The sequence below is a fragment of the Podarcis liolepis genome, assembly GCF_965112155.1.
Source record: "Podarcis liolepis genome assembly, chromosome: 2".
In the NCBI taxonomy this organism is placed as follows: Eukaryota; Metazoa; Chordata; class Lepidosauria; order Squamata; family Lacertidae; genus Podarcis; species Podarcis liolepis.
The window spans coordinates 42504245-42523357 of NC_139555.1; the positions used below are offsets into that span (position 1 = coordinate 42504245).

The 19113-nt window shown below is 46.5% G+C and overlaps 2 protein-coding genes across 11 annotated transcripts; both read left to right on the plus strand.

Moving 5' to 3' along the window:
- Positions 1-82: 82 nt before the first annotated feature.
- On the plus strand, positions 83-6202 carry LOC310700814 (epoxide hydrolase 3-like). 2 transcript variants are annotated; one of them, XM_083490736.1, is made up of 8 exons: positions 83-221; positions 1144-1405; positions 1795-1880; positions 2516-2691; positions 2926-3054; positions 3662-3765; positions 4895-5034; positions 5462-6202. In XM_083490736.1, exons 2-8 carry the CDS (start codon positions 1163-1165, stop codon positions 5679-5681), a joined length of 1098 nt encoding a protein of 365 aa, XP_083346862.1. In that variant the 5' UTR covers positions 83-221; positions 1144-1162; the 3' UTR covers positions 5682-6202. The 2 variants fall into 2 exon arrangements, with proteins under 2 accessions (XP_083346862.1, XP_083346861.1); XM_083490735.1 differs by lacking the exon at positions 83-221 and adding an exon at positions 228-364.
- A 2859-nt stretch (positions 6203-9061) lies between these two features.
- On the plus strand, positions 9062-18328 carry LOC310700813 (epoxide hydrolase 3-like). Of its 9 annotated transcripts, none has more exons than XM_083490733.1 (8): positions 9062-9113; positions 12478-12739; positions 13062-13147; positions 13865-14040; positions 14414-14542; positions 15146-15249; positions 16414-16562; positions 17889-18328. In XM_083490733.1, exons 2-8 carry the CDS (start codon positions 12497-12499, stop codon positions 18106-18108), a joined length of 1107 nt encoding a protein of 368 aa, XP_083346859.1. In that variant the 5' UTR covers positions 9062-9113; positions 12478-12496; the 3' UTR covers positions 18109-18328. The 9 variants fall into 9 exon arrangements, 8 of the variants coding, with proteins under 8 accessions (XP_083346859.1, XP_083346858.1, XP_083346853.1 ...); XM_083490732.1 differs by lacking the exon at positions 9062-9113 and adding an exon at positions 9652-9687; XR_014522836.1 differs by lacking the exon at positions 9062-9113 and adding an exon at positions 10356-10416 and having other exon boundaries at positions 16414-16664; positions 17889-18066.
- The last annotated feature ends 785 nt before the right edge of the window (positions 18329-19113 follow it).

Sequence of the window (19113 nt, forward strand, 5' to 3'; positions counted from 1 at the left end):
CCCGAGCGGGCTTTGCCCTCGTGGTCGCTCTGACGGGGCGGAGCTCTGCGCCCGACGCTGCATTGAGGAGAGCTCGAGGCCCCGAGGCGTGAGGCACTCCAACTCCTTCGCCTTCCCCGCCCGCGGCTGCAGAGCTTCTTCCCACTAGCGCAGAGATAGCGGCCTTCGCAGGGGGGAGGAGCTGGAGGGGCGGCTTTTTAAACGGAGGCAGGAGCGGCAAGGTGAGAGTGTAGGTAGGAGACCGATGGGGGAGCAGGCAGAGCTACTTACGGGGCTCACCTTCTCGGGGAGCTGAATTCGAGGCACCGTCTACCAAAGGGTTGCTTGGCGCCAGAATTTGAGTGGCTTTCCTCCCTTACTGCAGGTAGGAAAAGTGGCAAGACGGGTTAGGATTAGCACTCTTCTGACTGGCAGGAGGAATTGCATGGACTCCGCCACCTGAGTCAGCGGGGCGATCATCCGACGTGGGTTTGGGGAAGATTGCCGACGGGAGACTTTCTGTGGAATTTCCATGGAAACAGCCTCCTAGCCTTTGGCCCCAAGGCAGGACTCCGTTTGTAACAAGCCTGGCAGGAAGATAAGATAGCGACCTCTCTTATCCAGCCTTGCTGGAAGGAGGCGCTGTCGTTAACTATGTCTACTGAGAAGGAAGTCCTGTTGATTTCACTTGGGTTGGCCCCCAGGTATATGGGGTTAGGATTGCAGGCTTAGTGAACTTCGTTTGTTGTGCCAGGGGATTCCCCCCGCCCTCCCCGCTATGCCACCTGTAGCTTTTGTGCGAGATTCTGCCCTGCTCATTATAGGTCGCATCCCGAGAGAGATTTTGCATCTTGTTGCTTCAAAGGGAAGAACTCGATTTCTGACGTCGACCTAGTAATGTCTGCCTAGGCACCCTGTACCATCCTTGAAACTTGAATAATGTTTTGTTAGTTACTTAAACTGTCATGTGTGTGTTTGAGTGTGTGGCCTAAAGACATTCTCAATAGCATCTAAAAAAAGAATCCTCCTATAAGAAACTACCTTATACCAAATCAAGCCACTGATTGGCATCTTGTCCCAACTGGAGATGCCAGGCATTGAACCTGAGACCCTTGACATACAAAGCATGTTATCTACCCCTGAGCTGTGGCCTCTCTCTTACAGCGCTGGACAACAGGAGGGGATGGCATCTCTCACACATTTCTTACTGGTCCCCACACGCCTGATGCTGAAGGTCTTTAATGTTATGTCCTGGCTGTCTATGTATAGTGCCGGTTGCCTTGCTGCTGTCTTCTACTGTTGGTGGGCCCTATGGCAGGTGGTGTCTACGGGCCCTTTCCAGGTGCTCCGCAAGAAGAGGCGGGGGACTCCACCAAGATGCCTCACTGATGCCTCGCATGGGGAGCATGGCTTTGTCACGCTAAAAGTGAGTACAGTGGCAGGAAAGTGGGGGGGGGGGAGAGGCCATAGTCAGGTGCTCCTAGCCACAGTCAGGTGCTCACGGACAGCAGCTGAAGCAGGATGTGAAGGCAGGATTCTGGGCTGCTGGTGTATTTGAGAGACTGGGAGTAACATAGGAAACAGCCTATTTCCAGGTCAAACTATTTGACTCTCTAGCTTGATGTTTTCAATGGTGACCGACAGCTGTTCTTCAAAGTCTTAGGGGCAAAGAGTCTTTCTCATCAGCTGCCTCTTAACAGGAGATGTCACAGATTGTGAACCTGTCACTCTATGCATGCAAAACTCTTGAGCTATTGTCACTGAGCTCTTGTCTGTGTGTAACTGTCCTATTTCTCTGTCCTTTGGGGGCTCAAGAACTCAGGGCTGCGTCTCCACTATGTTGCTGCTGGCGAGGAAGGAGCCCAGCTGATGCTTTTTTTGCATGGTTTTCCCCAGAACTGGTAAGTGTCGCTGTGCTGTGTGGTAGTTAGAAGAAGTGCAGTGTCTGGAGCTGATATCAATTTACTGCAGGTGTGGCTCATGCAGGAAGTCAGCCCACAGATCTGTTGGCCAATGTGTTAGAGGAGTTTACTGCAAAGTTAAGGAGAAGGTATTGAACAAAAGGATTAACTTCCCTAAGGAAATGACCTAGAGGAGATGATGCTACTCAGCTACATGCTATCAAGTTTCTATGATGCACAGTGAATGACCATCGGGTGTTCACCATTAGTATTGCTATTACCATGCCTTTCTTCCTGACAAGACTAAAGGTGGCTTTCGGATTAAAAACAAGAATAGCTAAAAACATAGACAAAAGCTATCATTAAAAACAATTAAATCTTAATAGAATTAAAACTATATACAGATATAAAATCTATTTAAACCATATGAATAAGTACAATAAAAACAACACCAGTCCTTTCATTAAAAGCAGTCAATTCCCAAAAGCCTGATGGAACAGATGAACAACAAGGGGTGAGCCATTATTCAAAACATATATATACAACAAATGGAGAGGCAAAAACTATAAAAGCTGCAGAGCAGGGAAGCTCTCCTCTCTACTTAATCCCATTGTGATTTGGCTGTATTTCAACAGGTTTGCATGGCGCCATCAATTGCAGGAGTTTAAGCGGGCATTTAAGGTGGTGGCCCTCGATTTGCGGGGCTATGGCTTTTCCGACGCACCAGCTGGTTCTGAGCACTATCAGAGGGAAGCTCTGCTGGCAGATGTACATGGTGTCATTGACGCTCTGAGCCCCAGTGAGAAGAATGGTGAGAGTGAAAATGGTTGTTTTGGAGGAAGGGTCCGGTTTGCCACTGCAGTGGCTTGGCTACTGCCAATGGGAGGAGAGGGCCATGCATTCAACATACTTAAGCTTTCAAGTGTTACATTGATGCTTAATGGGGTTTCCTTGAAATGAATCAGTGTTTGGGTTGGGGAATTGTCAAGCAGGCTGATACTTGTCCACATTGTCCCTGTTCTGATGCCTTCTGTTTGTCTTTTAGAGATTTCTAAGTGCATCCTGGTGGGACATGACTGGGGTGGATCCATAGCTTCTGAGTTTGCTGCCTGTTACCCCAATTTGGTAGAGAAGCTTATTATTATGAATGCAGTTCAACCACATGTCTTAGCAGGTGAGTTGTGCTATCGGGATTTGGTACTCACTACGATTGTGTGCAGCTTTTGGCATTCACTAATTAATTCTAAGCAGGATTGGAAAAGGGAGAGAGGAGCCTGAATCTGCCAGGGACTAGTCCCTGCTGCACAGTTAAATGGTCACTGTGACTGCATTGCCCTTAGGATGCAGAGCCTGCATAAGCCATCACTGTTACGCTACAGCTCTTTTTGGAGGAAGAAGGGAGGTTGTCTGATCTATCTAAGTGCCTGACACCAACACACCAACACGGCTTATGATTAGATGAAAGCCTTGTACTAGGAGTACATTTAAAAACACAGCCACCCAGCTCCCCCCCCCCCACTGCTTGGACTGCAAGTTGATCCAGATGTTAAAGGGAAATAAATGAGAGCAACCCCAGTTGAGCCCTCTATTTTGAAGATAGTTTTCTGGTTGTGGTGATTTTGTTTCTTTTTTTTTATAAAGTATTTTTATTTCAGTAATGCACAAAATAGATCCAAAAGCAAATAAAAAGAACAAAGGGCCATATATTGGTTCTCTTGATGAGTAGTTCTGGTGATATTTAATGTGTGGCAGGGCAGCTTATTTTCCCTTCCACCTTGCAGAATATTTTTCACGATATCCCACCCAGCTGCTGCGCTCCAACTACATGTTCCTGTTCCAGCTGCCAAAGCTGCCAGAGCTCCTGTGGTCCTTAGATGACTTCTATGTGAGTGCAGGGTGGGGAGTTTGCCTCACCATTCATGCCTTCTTGCATTAGGAATATAAATACAGCAAATCTCTTTTCCAAGCTGTCTGTGTAACTTTGTGAAGCCAAAGCGCTTTATTCTCTGCTGGTGACTGTTCATTCACTTCGCTCAATGCTGAGCTACAAATCTTAAATGTGTTTCATGGGCATATCCCAAACCCTTCTGCCAGGCTGCTTTCAGCTCTGCGTGAAGGGTGATTCTCTCTGCTTTGCTTTGTAAGAAGCATAACCCTGTCTCTTCTGCCCCCTCCACCCCAGCCTCACTCCATATAGAGAGTGCCTTGTGTTTAAAGCTCACCTGTAATAAATCTGAAAGAGTGGTGTTCCAGTTTTCAAACATTCTTTGGAACCCGAACTTCCAACGCAGCTTCTGCAGCTTCCAATTGAGTGCAGGAAGCTCCTGCAGCCATTCGGAAGCCGTGCCTTGGTTTTAGAACATTTGGAAGTCAAATGGACTTCTGGAATGGATTACATTCTAGAACCAAGATACAACTGTATTTACGCTAAACAAGGGGCAGTCATAACCTATTCAGACATTGCATACTATGAACTAGTGGGATATGTGAGCAGGCACAAGTACATTTGCTTTGATACCCTCTCTGGATTATTTGGAGGGTGCCAATCTGTGACAGGGAGGCTGCTCTTTATGTAGGCTCCTCTTGTGATGTAGAGCCCTGGAAAATCTACATTGCATGGGAGGCCTACCTGAGTCAAGTAGAAAAGTCTCCCTGCTGCAGATGGAGCTTGTGGACATAGGTAGGAGCTAGTGCATTTGTCTTCACTCATGTGAAGATCAGTAGCAGATAACCTTTGTGTGGATAGTGGAGGAAGGCAGGCTGGGAAAAGCTTTAAATATTACTGAGCTGATCTATCAGGTAAAGACATATGGGCAGGGACAGTTTTTTGTTTTTAAAAGGAAGCAACACTGTTTACTCCTTTGCCCTGCCCAAGGTGGTTTAAGCAAATATTTTTTACAAAGCTTTCTAGTAGCATGAGCTGCCTCTGCCTTATTGAGGAGACTGTATTGTACAGGACGAGGAGGTGTGCATTTAATTAGCCTCTACATGCTGCTGTGTCTTTTTCTCTACAGCTAATAAAGTCTGTTATGACTAGCAAGAAGACGGGAGACCAGAATCATTTGACAGAGGAGGAGTTGGAGGCTTACCTGTATGGCCTTTCAAAGGACAGGGGTCTAGAACCACCCATGAATTACTACAGGAACATGTCCACGTGAGAGCCCATTTATTCCCAGCTTTGATAATGGGTGGGATTGGCATTTTTTCGCAGAGGAAGAAACTGCTTGGCAGCAGTAGCCTTCTGCTCCTAATAATTGGAGGGCACCAAATTCTTTGTTGGATCATGTGGTGCTGAGGGGCAAAACACTCTTCCTCCTCCACAAATCTGTGTTTAAATTTCAGGAAAGGGGATGAGAAAATCTTGTGACCATTCTGAGATACTTTAATTTCTAAAAGAATGTTCATTTATAGAATTGGAATTAAAGTGTGGGTGTGCTGCCTCCCGATTATGTCATGGCTGCAGTGCATGAGCCTCCCTAGGGTGGAAAGCGACACAACTCTGATAAGTGGCACAAAATGGTGAACTGATTTATGTCCAATGCCAATTTGCAGATTTCTTTTCTGTGTATCTTCTCCTACAGTTGGGTTCGTGCAAAGTGCAAGGATATTGTGGTGCCCACCCTGCTGATCTGGGGAGAAAAGGATGTATTCTTGGAAAAAGGGCTTGTCATACCCATGGAGCAGAAGGTGTGCAAGAACATCAAGGTGCAGCTCATCCCTGAAGCCGGCCACTGGGTCAGTGAGGAGCAACCAAAGAAAGTCAATCAACTGATGTGGGCTTTCCTCCTTCAGAGAGACTGAGATGGAAAGAGGCAGTGACTGCTCTGTGCACTACAAGCATTCCTACCACCCAGCATGCAGGAAATTACAAGAACAGCCATTTGACCTGACACTGGAGATCTGGTCCTTCTCTGTGCCCAGTGGAATGTTTCTATCCTATATTGGAACATGAGTCACATGCAACTTTTAACTGGTTTTGCTGCAAGTCTGTGTTCCGTTGCACTACAATAAAAATGATTTGCTTCAGGGTTTCTGATATGGGCTTCCTGATGGTGAAACTGCACAGCAGTTGCATTCAACAGGTCTTCCAGCTCCCTCCCTCTGTAGTATACAGGCATTAATACTCACAGAAGAGCACAGCTTTTCCTTCTGTATTTTTTTTTTGTTGGGTGTGCCTTAGCACAGCAGAATCTGGAGCGAAGCTATGTTCCCTGTTGCTGTTTCACACCCATTTTCAATGGCATCTTACTACCCTGGCAAACTACACAGGAAAGCGACCCTTGGCATGGATCATATTGAAATAAATGTTTTCAGCCTTCTTACTTCACTGTCTACCTGGAATGAGTTAATGACACATTAGGAGGAAGCTGCTTCTTAACATGTAATATTACCTGGGAACATGACTGTGCCTGAGAACATCTTGGTAACGCTTGGGGGAATTAGTTGGATGTCTTAAGAAGAGGCTTGAATTAATCCACTGCTCATGCCAAAGAGAGGGTGCAGTGATTGATCTCATAGTGTGTGCCTCATCCTGCATGTGGTGGACTGGAGAAACGACAAGAAAACCCCCAGTGGGTGTGTACATATGTGCAAAAGGAACATATATAGGTGACTTACAGGAACACAACTGGGTGGAAACTTCACATCTGCCAGGACTAAAGCTAGTCATTGCTCTGGGAGAGAATGTCTGCCCATGAGGCAGCCTCCATAATAAAGAGGAGTTTTGATACTACAGGTATTGTTCCCCAGTGTTGTGGACCTGATGCTCCAAATGGTGGCAGTCTGAAGTTGGTACAAAGCAGATGTGCCCTTTGGGCATATTCTCTAGAATTACAAGGTAAAGGTACAAGAGTGTCTAGTGTGAATTGTGCCGCCAGCTATGCTGCTGCTGTGCAGAGGCAGGAATTGAGTCAGGGATGGAGTGGCAGTTCCTAATACTACTCTGGGCCAAATTACCTGTGATGTTTTGTGTTTAAACAAGTGTGCTTGACTTGCCTATTTTTATTTTGGAGGAAAAGCAGCCACAAGGCCCTAATCTGTGATATGCTTCCAATCCATTTGAGTTACCAGGACTGGTTTTCTGCTGAACATTACTCCCGCCAAGCTGCTCTGTGCCCTTGAAAGTTGCATGTAGTTTTGACCCTCGGCGGACATCTGATAGCTCAGAAGTACCAGGATCTGAGGGCCAGGTTAGGCTCAAGGCAACCTGCGGCCAAAGCACAATCAGCAAGTTCTAGCGGATGAGGAAAGGCTTCTGCCTTTCCACCTGTCTGTTTCCGCAGACCAAGCTTCAAGACTTCTTGAAGACAACAGGCTGTCTTGTTTGACCTTCAGCTTTCTTTAACTAGGGTTTATGTTGGCATTCAATTGCTGTGGTTAATGCTGCATATTATCAAATAAATACAGTGGTACCTCGGGTTATAGACGCTTCAGGTTACAGACTCCGCTAACCCAGAAATAGTACCTGGGTTAAGAACTTTGCTTCAGGATGAGAACAGAAATTGCGTGGTGGCAGCAGGAGGCCCCATTAGCGAAAGTGGTACCTCAGGTTAAGAATGGTTTCAGGTTAAGAATGGACCTCCAGAACGAATTAAGTGCTTAACCCGAGGTACCACTGTAATGATAATATGGTCTAGCATCATCATTATATAGCTCCCAGAAACAACTGCATTGTTCTTATATTGACAGGTCTGCTACCCTGGGCTACTTTGGAGAAAGGGTGGAATATAAATGTGTAACTTAAATATATAAGTAAATAAATATATAAATAACATAAACAAAACATGGGGCACAGTGGCGCTAATGTTAACACACATTTTAAAATGTAGAGCAGAGCATCTTTTGCTTCAGCTTAGGGTATAATGTATTAGCAAATATGAAACTCGTGCTATTTTCCATTCCAGAATCACTATTTTCTGCCAGGCATGTGATCAGAGGTGCTAATGAATCATCTGCAGTCAAGCTAGGAGGCAAGTGGTTGCTTCAAGCGAGCACATGTGTATGTGTCTAAACCTGGAACATGTAAAGTTAAATGTCAAGGAGAGGAGTTCTTGATTAGCATTTTTCCCAGACAAGCTTTTTAATTTTCTATGCCAGGTAATTATTTTTTAAATGGGGGAGCATTTAATTCAAGAACCATATATATCAGGCCTTGGAATCTTGATGAAAATATTGCTGTCTTGCAGCTCCACTACCAAAATCTATCTCCTTTATGGAAATCTGTAAGGGCAGCATTGAGGAAGGGGCAGTTAAGGTGGGTAGGACACAAAGATGGTTAAGTTATTGTAGCGTTAGAAGCAGAGGAAATCCCACGATTTTTATACCCCTCTCTGGCATTAAAAATACAATGAGAATAAAGTAACAAAACATTTGCTTCCCCTTCCATGACACTCAAATCACACTGCCTGTCATTGTTACTAGATCTCCTTGTGTACCAGTTCACACATGCCCACGATCCGTATCTCACACATATATTTACAGAAAAACCTGTAATGGGGAAAGAGCAATATCATCTTTTGGAATCTTTAGTGGAGACTGTTGTGAGCCACAGACTTTCTTGCAATGGACCTGATTATCCAGCTTAAGTTTGGGGGAAATTGAAAAAAACACACACAATAGCATAGCTCACTTGGGGAAACTAGCAATAACCACACCAATGCTACAATCAGAGTATGTATGAACAAAATACATTAAGGCTCATGACAGCAACTGCTGGCAAAGTTATACAGTGCATGCTTGGTTTCACTCTGAAGCTAGAATACAATCAGTACAGTACTGTACTTCAATGTTTGCAGGGGGAGCCACCTTGTGGATTCTGTGTGCAACACCTACTCCTTTAGTTCTGAAAGTGACATTAAAGCGAATGGGGGAAATTAAATTTCCCAGGTAGGGACAGGGGACTGATCAGGGCCTCATGTCATTTTGCCTTCAGAAAGGGGTGGTGGTGCTAGTGGGACAGGGAAAAGCACAAAAGGTGCCCAAGAGTAGTGCAGCTCAGTCGATGCCCCTTCCAACTTAACCCTCTAGGTCAGGGGTCGGCAACATGAGGCCCATGGGCCCCAAGGGGCCCAAGGGGGTTGTTTAACTAGCCCCCAAGCCGCCCCCGAACTGAGCAGTCTGCATGCGCAGATGCCAAAAATCGTGTCTGCACAGATGCAGACGCCGGAAATCACAGGCATGTGCACGATCCGGCCCACAGAGGGATCTCCGCTGGAGTGAACCAGCCCAGGCGAGGTAAACCTTGCCGATCCCTGCTCTAGGTACTTGCTTGGCGTAACATAATTGAAAGTCCCACAGGGAGAAGTGATTGAAGAGAGAGAAGAAGAAAGGAGATGGTGAAGGAAGCAAAAAGATAACAGAAATAAAAAGACTAGAGGAGTCCTCTGTACAGAGGTTGCTTCCTTAGCACAGTGTTTTTCAACCTTTTTTGGCCAAAGGCACACTTGTTTCATGAAAAAAATCACGAGGCACACCACCACTGTGTGCGGAGAGGGAGATGTCAGAGCCCCGCTGCTCTCTATGGGGAATCGGATGAGAGTGGACCGCCTGTCCGCTCTCATCCGATCCCATCCGATCTGATCTCCACCCAGGACGGATGGGAAATAGGGTGGACACAGTCCGGCGCCCACGTAGCGGGCGAAAATTTGACATTTTTTTTTTTAAAAAAAATCTCTTTTGAATTTTTCAATTTTTCCCACGGCACACCAGGCAACATCTCGCGGCACACTAGTGTGCCGCGGAACAGTGGTTGAAAAACACTGCCTTAGCAGATGGAATATGACTGAAAAGAGAGAGCAAGTGTGACGCAGTAAGTAGAGCAAAGGTCACAAACGTCTTTTGGCCCATGGGCACATTCTGAATTTTGAGAGCGAGTGCCATGGAGGCATGGCATAACACAAAGCTAGAAAGAGAATCATTTATTTATTACATTTATATCCCCTCTCTCCTCTAAGGAACTCAAAGGCATGGTGAAGCTTTTCCCAGTATTGTTATTTGCATATAAAAAAAACAACCTGCTGAGTTTTTGCCTGCTAAATAAAACAAAGCCCTGTTCCCCCCACCCAAGCACCAACCTTAAACCAAAGCCTAGGCTGCCATCCTTTGCCCACTTAGGCCAACAGGCTCTTCTTCTCTTCACTTAACACCATTTTTAAGTGCACCACCAGACCACCTAGCCCGCTGTATCCCCACCAAGTGCCTCAGCTTCCAAAGTAATCTCAGTTGTCTTGCAGCTTACCTGTAGGAAATATAGCATACAGTTTAGTTAGAGAATGTTTTGTTTATTGTCAAGTTGTAGTTTTGTGTCCTTACATTATACTACCAATAAAATACTTTGGAACCATTTCAGCTGTAGAGGTGAGCGGCTCTAACTACCGCCCACTATACCTTTAAAGCACATTCAAAGCACATCCTTTCCCTCAAAGCATTCTGGGTACTGTAGTTTACTCAATCCAGGTGGGAGGGAAAGAATGTGTTTCAAAAAGCGGGTTGTTCCCTTGCCTGATCATGGACAGTTCAAAGAGACTCTGATGATCCGGTGCGTGAATATGTGGGGTGGTAAGCATAGCTCTGCAGCCGAGTTGAAAGAGAAGGTCATTTATGTGTCAGGGGCAGGGGCCATCTCGCCTTCCTCGGACCAATCTCCAAACTGTGGGTTCGAGCCCCACATTGGGCAAAATATTCCTGCATGGCGGGGTGTGTGTGGACTAGATGACCCTCGTGGTCCCTTCCATCTCTATGATTCTTGCCGCCGTGCCTGACTTGTAGGAGGCGGGGTCTCCTTTGGGTGAGATCCGGCCCTGCGCCCGGACCCTCCAGGCCTGGCTCCCTGGGCGCTCGCTCTCTCGGCGCGCCCTCGAGATCAAGCAGGCGAGCGGGCAGGGAGCAGTTGTGGACGAGAGCCGCCCCCGTCCCTGAGCGGGCTCAGCGCAGGCTTCTCATCCCTCTGCCGGAAAGAGGCCTGGTCGGCCGAAACCCATTCGCCTTCCTGGTCGCTCCGACGGGCGGAGCTCTGCGCCCGAAGCAGCCGCGGAAGGAGCAGGAGGCCCCGGGAGGCGGGGAAGGAAGCTCTGCTGCTCCCTCGCCTTGCCGCCGCGTCTTCCCTTGGCGCGCGGGGAGGAGCTGGAGGGGCGGCGCTGCCTTTATAAAACGGAAGCCGGAGCGAGTGGGTCGCGGGAGCAGGGGGAGATTGAACGCGCCCGGGCGGCGTCGAGTGACTCCCCGCTCCTTGAGGTACCGAGAGAGAGAGTTTCGGTTGCCCGCGCCACTGACTATCTCAGCTTGGGAGCCCCACCGCTTTATCCGAAGGCAGCCAAGAACCCAGCCGTGTTAGCAGGCGAGCACCCCCGCTTGGGTTTGCTGGATACCGAGACCTTGCTCGGTTGAGTTCCTATAGACACGCGTCGTGCCTACCGTGCAGGACTCCCGTTTGTAACGCGGCTGAGTCCGAGTTTCTGGTCTTCTGAGAAAGGACTTGCAACCGGTAGTGTCGTGGCAGATCCCGAAGTGCAAGGTCCTCATAACAGCCGCGCCCCTTCTAAGATTTTACAGTAGCTAAAAAATTATACAAGAATCATTATTAGGGTGCGTTGTAACAATGAATGCAGATCCCAACGTGTTGCCTTTCAGTTAGCTTCTATTTTATGTGCACATACATGGGCAAATGTTTTGGAATGCAGTTTAAAGTGGGTTCAGTATCCCATGTGTGCATAATTGTCACATTTGCACAATGTTGTCCTCATCCAAGTGGCAACCTGCACTCCCCCCCCCCCCATTTAGTTAAGATTTGTCCATTCTGTGGATAATGCAGTAAGGGTGGGGATCCAACATAGACCTGTATGATCCCAGCCATAGGTGTACTGAAGCACATTGTGTGGGCATTTTTAAAAAGGTGTGTAGTAACTTTTGCTTGGGTGCCATCTATCATAGCGCCCTCCCTTTACTTCAGTTAGTGAGAGGTGCTTCTTAGTGGGCTGCTGGTGGGGCTGTTTGGGAACACACTTCTTTTTACATTTTTCCAACAGTGTTTTGTGCAAGTCTGGTATATCCAAAAGCTTGTGTCTAAAAATAAGCAAATACTTGCATGTGCAAATATATTCCATCAAGCACTGCCCACTAGTGGTGATGGTAAATGCCGAGATGGAGTTCACTTAAAAGTGCTCTTGTATGGACAAAAGTGCACAGGGGAAAAATAGGATCTGTTAATTCCATGCATACATTCACACTCTGGTGTATCCTCAGCCTTAGAGCAAATCAGACCATTGGTTTATCTGCCTCAGGACTGACTACTGCAGCAAGTAACTTTTCTTAGGCTGTATAACAGTGGTGCATACAGATGAGGGAAAAGGTTGCATTCTAACCATGCAAAAGTAAGAAGTTTCTACAGACAATTCTACACACCAAGAAAAGTGGCAGTGGCTCAGGAAAGTCTCACAGGGCTTTTGCCCAGTGGACCTGAGGTTCCCTACCCCTGACCTACATTAACTAGAAGCAGCTCTTGGGCAGGGTTCTTGCCCAGCTCTACTTGTAAATGCCAGGCATTGAATTTGGGGTGCAAAGCATGTTCTCTTTCTTCTGAACTGCAGCCTCTCTCTTGCAGCCCCAAACAACAGGAGGGGATGGCCTCTCTCTATCGCCTCTTACTGATCCCCACACGACTGATGCTGAAGGTCTCTAATGCCGTGTCCTGGTTGGTTGTGTACAGTGCCGCTTCCCTTGCTGCTGCCTTCTACTGTTGGTGGGCCCTGTCGCTAGTGGTGTCTAGGGGTCCTTTCCAGGTGCTGCGCAAGAAGAGACGGGAGACTCCACCAAGATGCCTCACTGATGCCTCGCATGGGGAGCACGGCTTTGTGACACTAAAAGTGAGTACAGTGGAGGGGAATGGGGAGGCTTCCAGCCATAGTCAGGTGCTCACAGACAGCTGCTGAAGGCAGGATCCTGGTCATGTACTGTACAGGTTGGGAGGAACATAGGAAGCTGCTTATTGCCAGGTCAAACTATTTGTCCCTCTACCCTGATATTTTCAAAGGTGACTGGTAGCTGCTCTTCAAAGTCTTAGATGCAAAGTGTCTTTTCCCTCAGCTGTCTCTTAACAGGAAATGTCACATATTGTGAACCTGTCACTATCACTGAGCCCTTGTCTGTGTGTAACTTTCCTATTTCTCTGTCTTTTGGGGTATCAAGAATTCAGGGCTGCGTCTCCATTATGTTGCTGCTGGCAAGGAAGGAGCTCAGCTGATGCTTTTCTTGCATGGATTTCCCCAGAACTGGTAAGCGTCGCTGTTCTGTGCGGCAGTAGGAAGAAGTGCAATGCCTGGAGCTGATATCAATTTACTCCAGGTATGGTTCATGCAGGAAGTGACAGGCTACAGATCTGTTGGCCAACGTGTCACGTAATACCTCTCTGGCCAGCAAATTCCTGCAAAGTTGGGGCAAAGGTCTTAGACAGAAATATTAACTTCCCGAAGGAAGGGACTTGATTGCTGCTATCCTCTCATGGTGAATGACCATAAGGCCTTCATCATTAAATTGTAATTAATACAACTTTTTTTTAGTGTTGACCTTATGCTGCATAGAATCAGAAGCAACATGATTTACAGTAGACTTACAGTTTTAACAAATGTAAAAGAGGTCATGATAAATTAAGCAAAAGCTTGGTGGGGGTTTCTTGATTTTTAGAGGGTGAGGAAGCGAAACGAGGTGAATACTTATATTTAATTAAAATACCTTTAAATTGTCTTTCATCTAAAGATCCTAGGGTAGTGTACAATAAGCATTAATAAAATCATTTGTACACAATATAGAAATACAGTTCAGACCAGCAACCTTTGTAACAAATAATAAACAAACCAAGCAGCAAAAACTGTAGAAGTTACAGAGCAGGACTAAAGCAACACAACAAAAGTAGGCACTGATGTCCTGGAATTTTCAGTTAGGGAAGCCCTCCTCTCTGCTTATCTCTTTATGGTTTGGATGTATTTCTACAGGTTTGCATGGCGCCATCAATTGCAGGAATTTAAGTGGGCCTATAAGGTGGTGGCCCTTGATTTGCGGGGCTATGGCTTTTCCGACGCACCAGCTGGATGTGAGCACTATCAGAGGGATGCTCTGCTGGCAGATGTACATGATGTCATTGAAGCTCTGAGCCCCAATAAGAAGAATGGTGAGAGTGAAAATGGTTGTTTTGGAGGAAGGGTCTGGCTTGCCATTGCAGTGGCTTGCCTTCTAGCAATGGGAGGAAAATGCCCTCTGCTCAGTCTTGCTAAGCTTTCAGAAGTGTTGCATGGGTGCTGAATGGAGCATTGTGGGGATGAACTGGTATGTGGGTTTGGGAAATTATCTAGCAGGCTTGTAGCTTCCCATAGGCAGATACTTACTTGTCCATGATAGGTTGTGTCCAACTCAAAGTAGACTCACTGAACTTATGAACCTAAGTTACTCATGTCCATGAACTTCACTTGGTCTATTTTGAGTATGATAAGCACTGAATACAGCCCATTGTCTCTGTTTCATTGCTTTCTATTTGTTCTTTATAGAGATTCCTAAGTGCATCCTGGTGGGGCATAACTGGGGAGGAATCATAGCTTTTGCATTTGCTGCCAGTTACCCCAATATGCTGGAGAAGCTGATTGTCATGGATGCTGTTCAACCACATGTTTTATTAGGTAAGTCTTGTACTGCCCCATGATTTTAGTTCTCACCATGGCTATTGGCATTTTCTAGCTCTAAATAGGATTGTGGATGGAAGAGAGAAGCCTGCAGAACTGTAAAAGGCCACCATGACTGCATTGCCCTTAGGATGCAGAGTCAGGGTGGGCCATCATTTCACACCACAGATCTTTTGGGAGGAAGAGGGAAGGAAGTTGTCTGCTTTGCTCAAGTTCCCAACCCCAACACACAAGCATTGCTTGTGAATAAATGGGAGCCTGGCAGCAGGGCTTTTTTTAAAAAAAAAAAACCCCGATCCTCCCTGTCCTCATTGCTTGGACTGGAAGTTGACGCAGATGTTAGGGGAAAATAAGAAGCAACTCCAGTTGACATCTTTCATTTTATTTTGAAGATTGGTTTCTGAGAGTGGCATTCAACTAAGTTTTACATAGAGTGCACCTGTTGAAATGAATGGACCTAACTTATTCACATTCACTAATTTCAGTGGGTTTGCTCTAACTGAAACATAGTTGAATACCACCCAGTATCTGGTGGCATTTCATGTGTGGAGAAATTGGCACTGCCCTGACACACAACTTACTTTCCCTTCAACCTTGCAGAATATTTTCCACGACATCCCACCCAGCTGCTTCGATCCAACCACATGTTTCTGTTCCAGCTCCCAAAGCTACCAGAGTTCCTGTGGTCCTTAAATGACTTCTACGTGAGTTGAGGGAATGGTTGGGGAGTGGGTTCAAAAGCTCATGTTCTGTCATGCAGATTAACCAAAGGGTCCAATCATTTTATTCTGCTCTGGGGTCTGATGGTTCTCTTCCACAATCCTAAAATACAGTTCTCCACTGTGTTTTATGTATTCATCCCGAATTTCTCTGTCAGTCTCCTTTCAGCTCTGGGTGCAGGGTTATTATTACTATTATTTCTAAAATTTCTATACTGCCCTTCATCCAAGGTCATGCACTGGGCTCTCTGTCTTGGTTCATGAAATGCATAATCCTGTGTCTTCTCCCACCTGCCTACCTTTAGATACACATGGCCTGGCTTTTAAAGTTTATTTCTAAGGTATTGGCAGTGCTTCCCCCCCCCCCCAAATTAGTGTTTAGGGGTACTCTCATTTTGACTCAAGAAAATCACTATTTTATAATTCAGATTAGAAGAAATAAATACAGTAAATGGACAAAAGTGCAAAGATTCACAAAATGTTTGGGGTATGCATACCCCTGCGTCCCCCCAGAAGAAAAGCACTGGGTGAGATGTGGTGAGATTATTACCTAGAGTCTGGGATGAAAAGGCCATGGCAAGCTATGACATGTTCTAGTGCTGCCAGAGGGAGGGAGGACTATGACCTTCTTATTCCTTCACTTCCCCATCCATTCTCCCCCCCTGCCGCTTGGCATACGAAAACGTAGCATACAAAGTTTTTTAGTCAGTGTGGAGATGAGTGCTGGGAAAGGCTTAAACTGTAGTCCAAAACACAGTCCTGCATCCTGTTCTCACAGTGACCAGCCACGTGCCTATGCAAAGCCCCAAAGCAGAACCTAAGCACAATAGCACTCTCCCCTCCTGCAGTTTCCAGCATCTGGCATCCAGAGGCAGGCTTCCTCCAGCTGTGGAGGCAGAGCATAGCCATAATGGCTCCTGGCCATTCGAAAGCCTTCCCCTCAATGTCAATGCATATGTCTAATCCTCTTTTAGGATCAGGGCCAGCACAAAGGGAAAGGGGGGAAAAGAGACAATGCTGCTTCCTCCTTTTCCCAGCAAAGACTAAGGGAGAGTAAATATCTAAAAATGGCATGAGCTGCCTCTGGGTCAGATAATGGGGCGTGCATTTAATCAGCTTCCACATGGTGCTGTGTCTTTTTTTCTACAGCTAATAAAATTCATTATGACTGGCAAGAAGACAGGAGCCCAGAACCCAGCACGCCGTTTGACAGATGAGGAGCTAGAGGCTTACCTGTACAGCCTGTCAGAGTGTGGAGGTTTAACACCAGTCCTGAATTACTACAGGAACCTGTCCACGTGAGAACCCATTCCTCCCCAGATTTGCTCACATGTGGTATTGGCACCATATGCTTTTCCTCAGTTGTGGTGCACCAGTACATTCAGGCTTTCCCCTTGGGGGTGGGTGGGACTTGTTTGGCAGCAAGAATTTTCTAGTCATAATATTTGGAGAGGTCACAACATTCTTCACTGGATTATGGGATGCAGGGAACAAAACACTCTTCCTCCCTAAAATATATTTCTAAATGGTGGTAAAAGGGGATGAGGAAATCCTGTGACTGTTCTGAAGGGGATTCTGAGATATTTTAACTTATGGTGAAATGGGAAAGGTTGGGTTCTAGAATTGGAACTGAAGTGTGTGCATGCTGTCTTTCTGGATTTCTATTGATTTTTCTCATCACTGCTGTGCATGAGGCCTGCTAGTGTGGAAAGTGGTACGGTTGGCCGCAACTTGGGTAAGTGGCCAAAGTGGTGAGTTGCCTGCTGTCCAGTGCAGATTCGCAGGTGTCTTCTCTGTGGCTGCATTCAGATGTGGGGTTTTTTTTTTTTGGTTTTTTTTTGTTGGTTATAATGCTAGTGCTTCTCTCCTAGTTGCTAATGATCCTTTTACACTGCAGTATCTCTGTTGGGACGCGGGTGGCGCTGTGGGTAAAACCTCAGTGCCTAGGACTTGCCGATCGTATGGTTGGCGGTTCGAATCCCCGCGGCGGGGTGAGCTCCCGTCTTTCGGTCCCAGCTCCTGCCCACCTAGCAGTTCGAAAGCACCCTAAGTGCAACTAGATAAATAGGTACCGCTTTATAGCGGGAAGGTAAACGGCGTTTCCATGTGCTGCGCTGGTGCTGGCTCGCTAGAGCAGCTTCGTCACGCTGGCCACGTGACCCGGAAGTGTCTCCAGATAGCGCTGGCCCCCGGCCTCTTAAGTGAGATGGGCACACGACCCTAGAGTCGGACACGACTGGCCCGTACAGGCAGGGGTACCTTTACCTTTACTATCTCTGTTGCATTATGTAACTGTGGCTTTTTGAGTGATATGGCACCATGCCACGCTACATTTTAAATGGTGTGGGAAAACTGTATGCCAGGATAGCACCCCAAATCTTATCAATGCAAAACTCCTAGTGATTTTCTCAGTTAACGGGGTTGCAAACAGGTTTTGGGTTTTTTGGAAAACATTAACATGAAAATGAGCTCTAAACTTGTGCTAGAGTGCACTAGATGTCCAGCAGTAGCTTTCATGTCATGTGGAAGATCACAAAACACACACAAATAAACAGGCAAGTAAACATTGTGAAGGCTGAACAAAGTGCCATCTGAATGTGGCCTGTGTATCTATATCCCTACAGTTGGGTTCCTGCAAAGTACAAGGATATTCTGGTGCCCACCCTGCTGATCTGGGGAGGAAAGGATGGATTCCTGGAACAAGGGCTTATCCCATGTATTGAGCAGAATATGCGGAAGAGCATCAAGGTGCAGCTCATCCCTGAAGCCAGCCACTGGGTTTGTGAGGAGCAACCTGAAAAAGTCAATCAACTGATGTGGGCTTTCCTCCATAAGAGAGACTGAAATGGAAAGAGGGAGTAACTGCATTCTGCACTGCAAGCATCCCTCCCACCCAGGAAATGACAACAGCAGGCATTTGACCTGATACTGGAGGGCTGATCCTACCCTGTGTCCTGTGGAATGTTTCTACACCATATTGGAACATGAGTTCCATGCAGCCTTTAACTGGTTTTGCTGCAAGTCTGTGTTCTTTGCACTACAATAAAAAGGATTTGATTCAGGGTTTTTGATACGGGCTTCCTGATGGTGAATCTGCACAGCTGTTGCATTCAGCAAAAAATCTTCTATCTCACTCCCTCTGTAGCATGGCGGCATGAATACTCATGGAAGAGCACAGCTTTTCCTTCTATATCGCTTTTTGTTGAGTGTGCCTTAGCACAGCAGAATCCAGAACTAAGCTGTGTTTCCTGTTGCTGTTTCACACCCATTTTCACTGGCATCTTACTACCTTGGCAAATGGTACTACACAGGAAAGCGACCCTTGGCATGGATCACATTGAAATGTTTTCAGCCTTCTTACTTTACTATCTACCTGGAATGAGTTAGACACATTAGGAGGAAGCTGCTTCTTAACATGTGATATTGCCTGGGAGTGTGACTCTCCCTGCGAAAGCATGTCAGTTGGTTCATGAAGCAGCCTCCATGGTAAAGAGGGGTTTTGATACTGTTCCGTTATTGCTCATCCCATTGTTTTGGATCTGACGATGCTCCAAACGCCTGCAGTCTGTGAAAGTAGGTAGAAAGTACAGTTGTTCTTTGGGTATACAGTGGTACCTCGGGTTACATACGCTTTAGGTTACAGACTCTGCTAACCCAGAAATAGTACCTTGGGTTAAGAATTTTGCTTCAAGATGAGAACAGAAATCGTGCTCTGGCGGCGTGGCAGCAGCAGGAGGCCCCATTAGCTAAAGTGTTGCTTCAGGTTAAGAACGGACCTCCGGAACGAATTAAGTACTTAATCCGAGGTACCACTGTATTACATAATATTGCAAGTTAAAGATGGAAGAG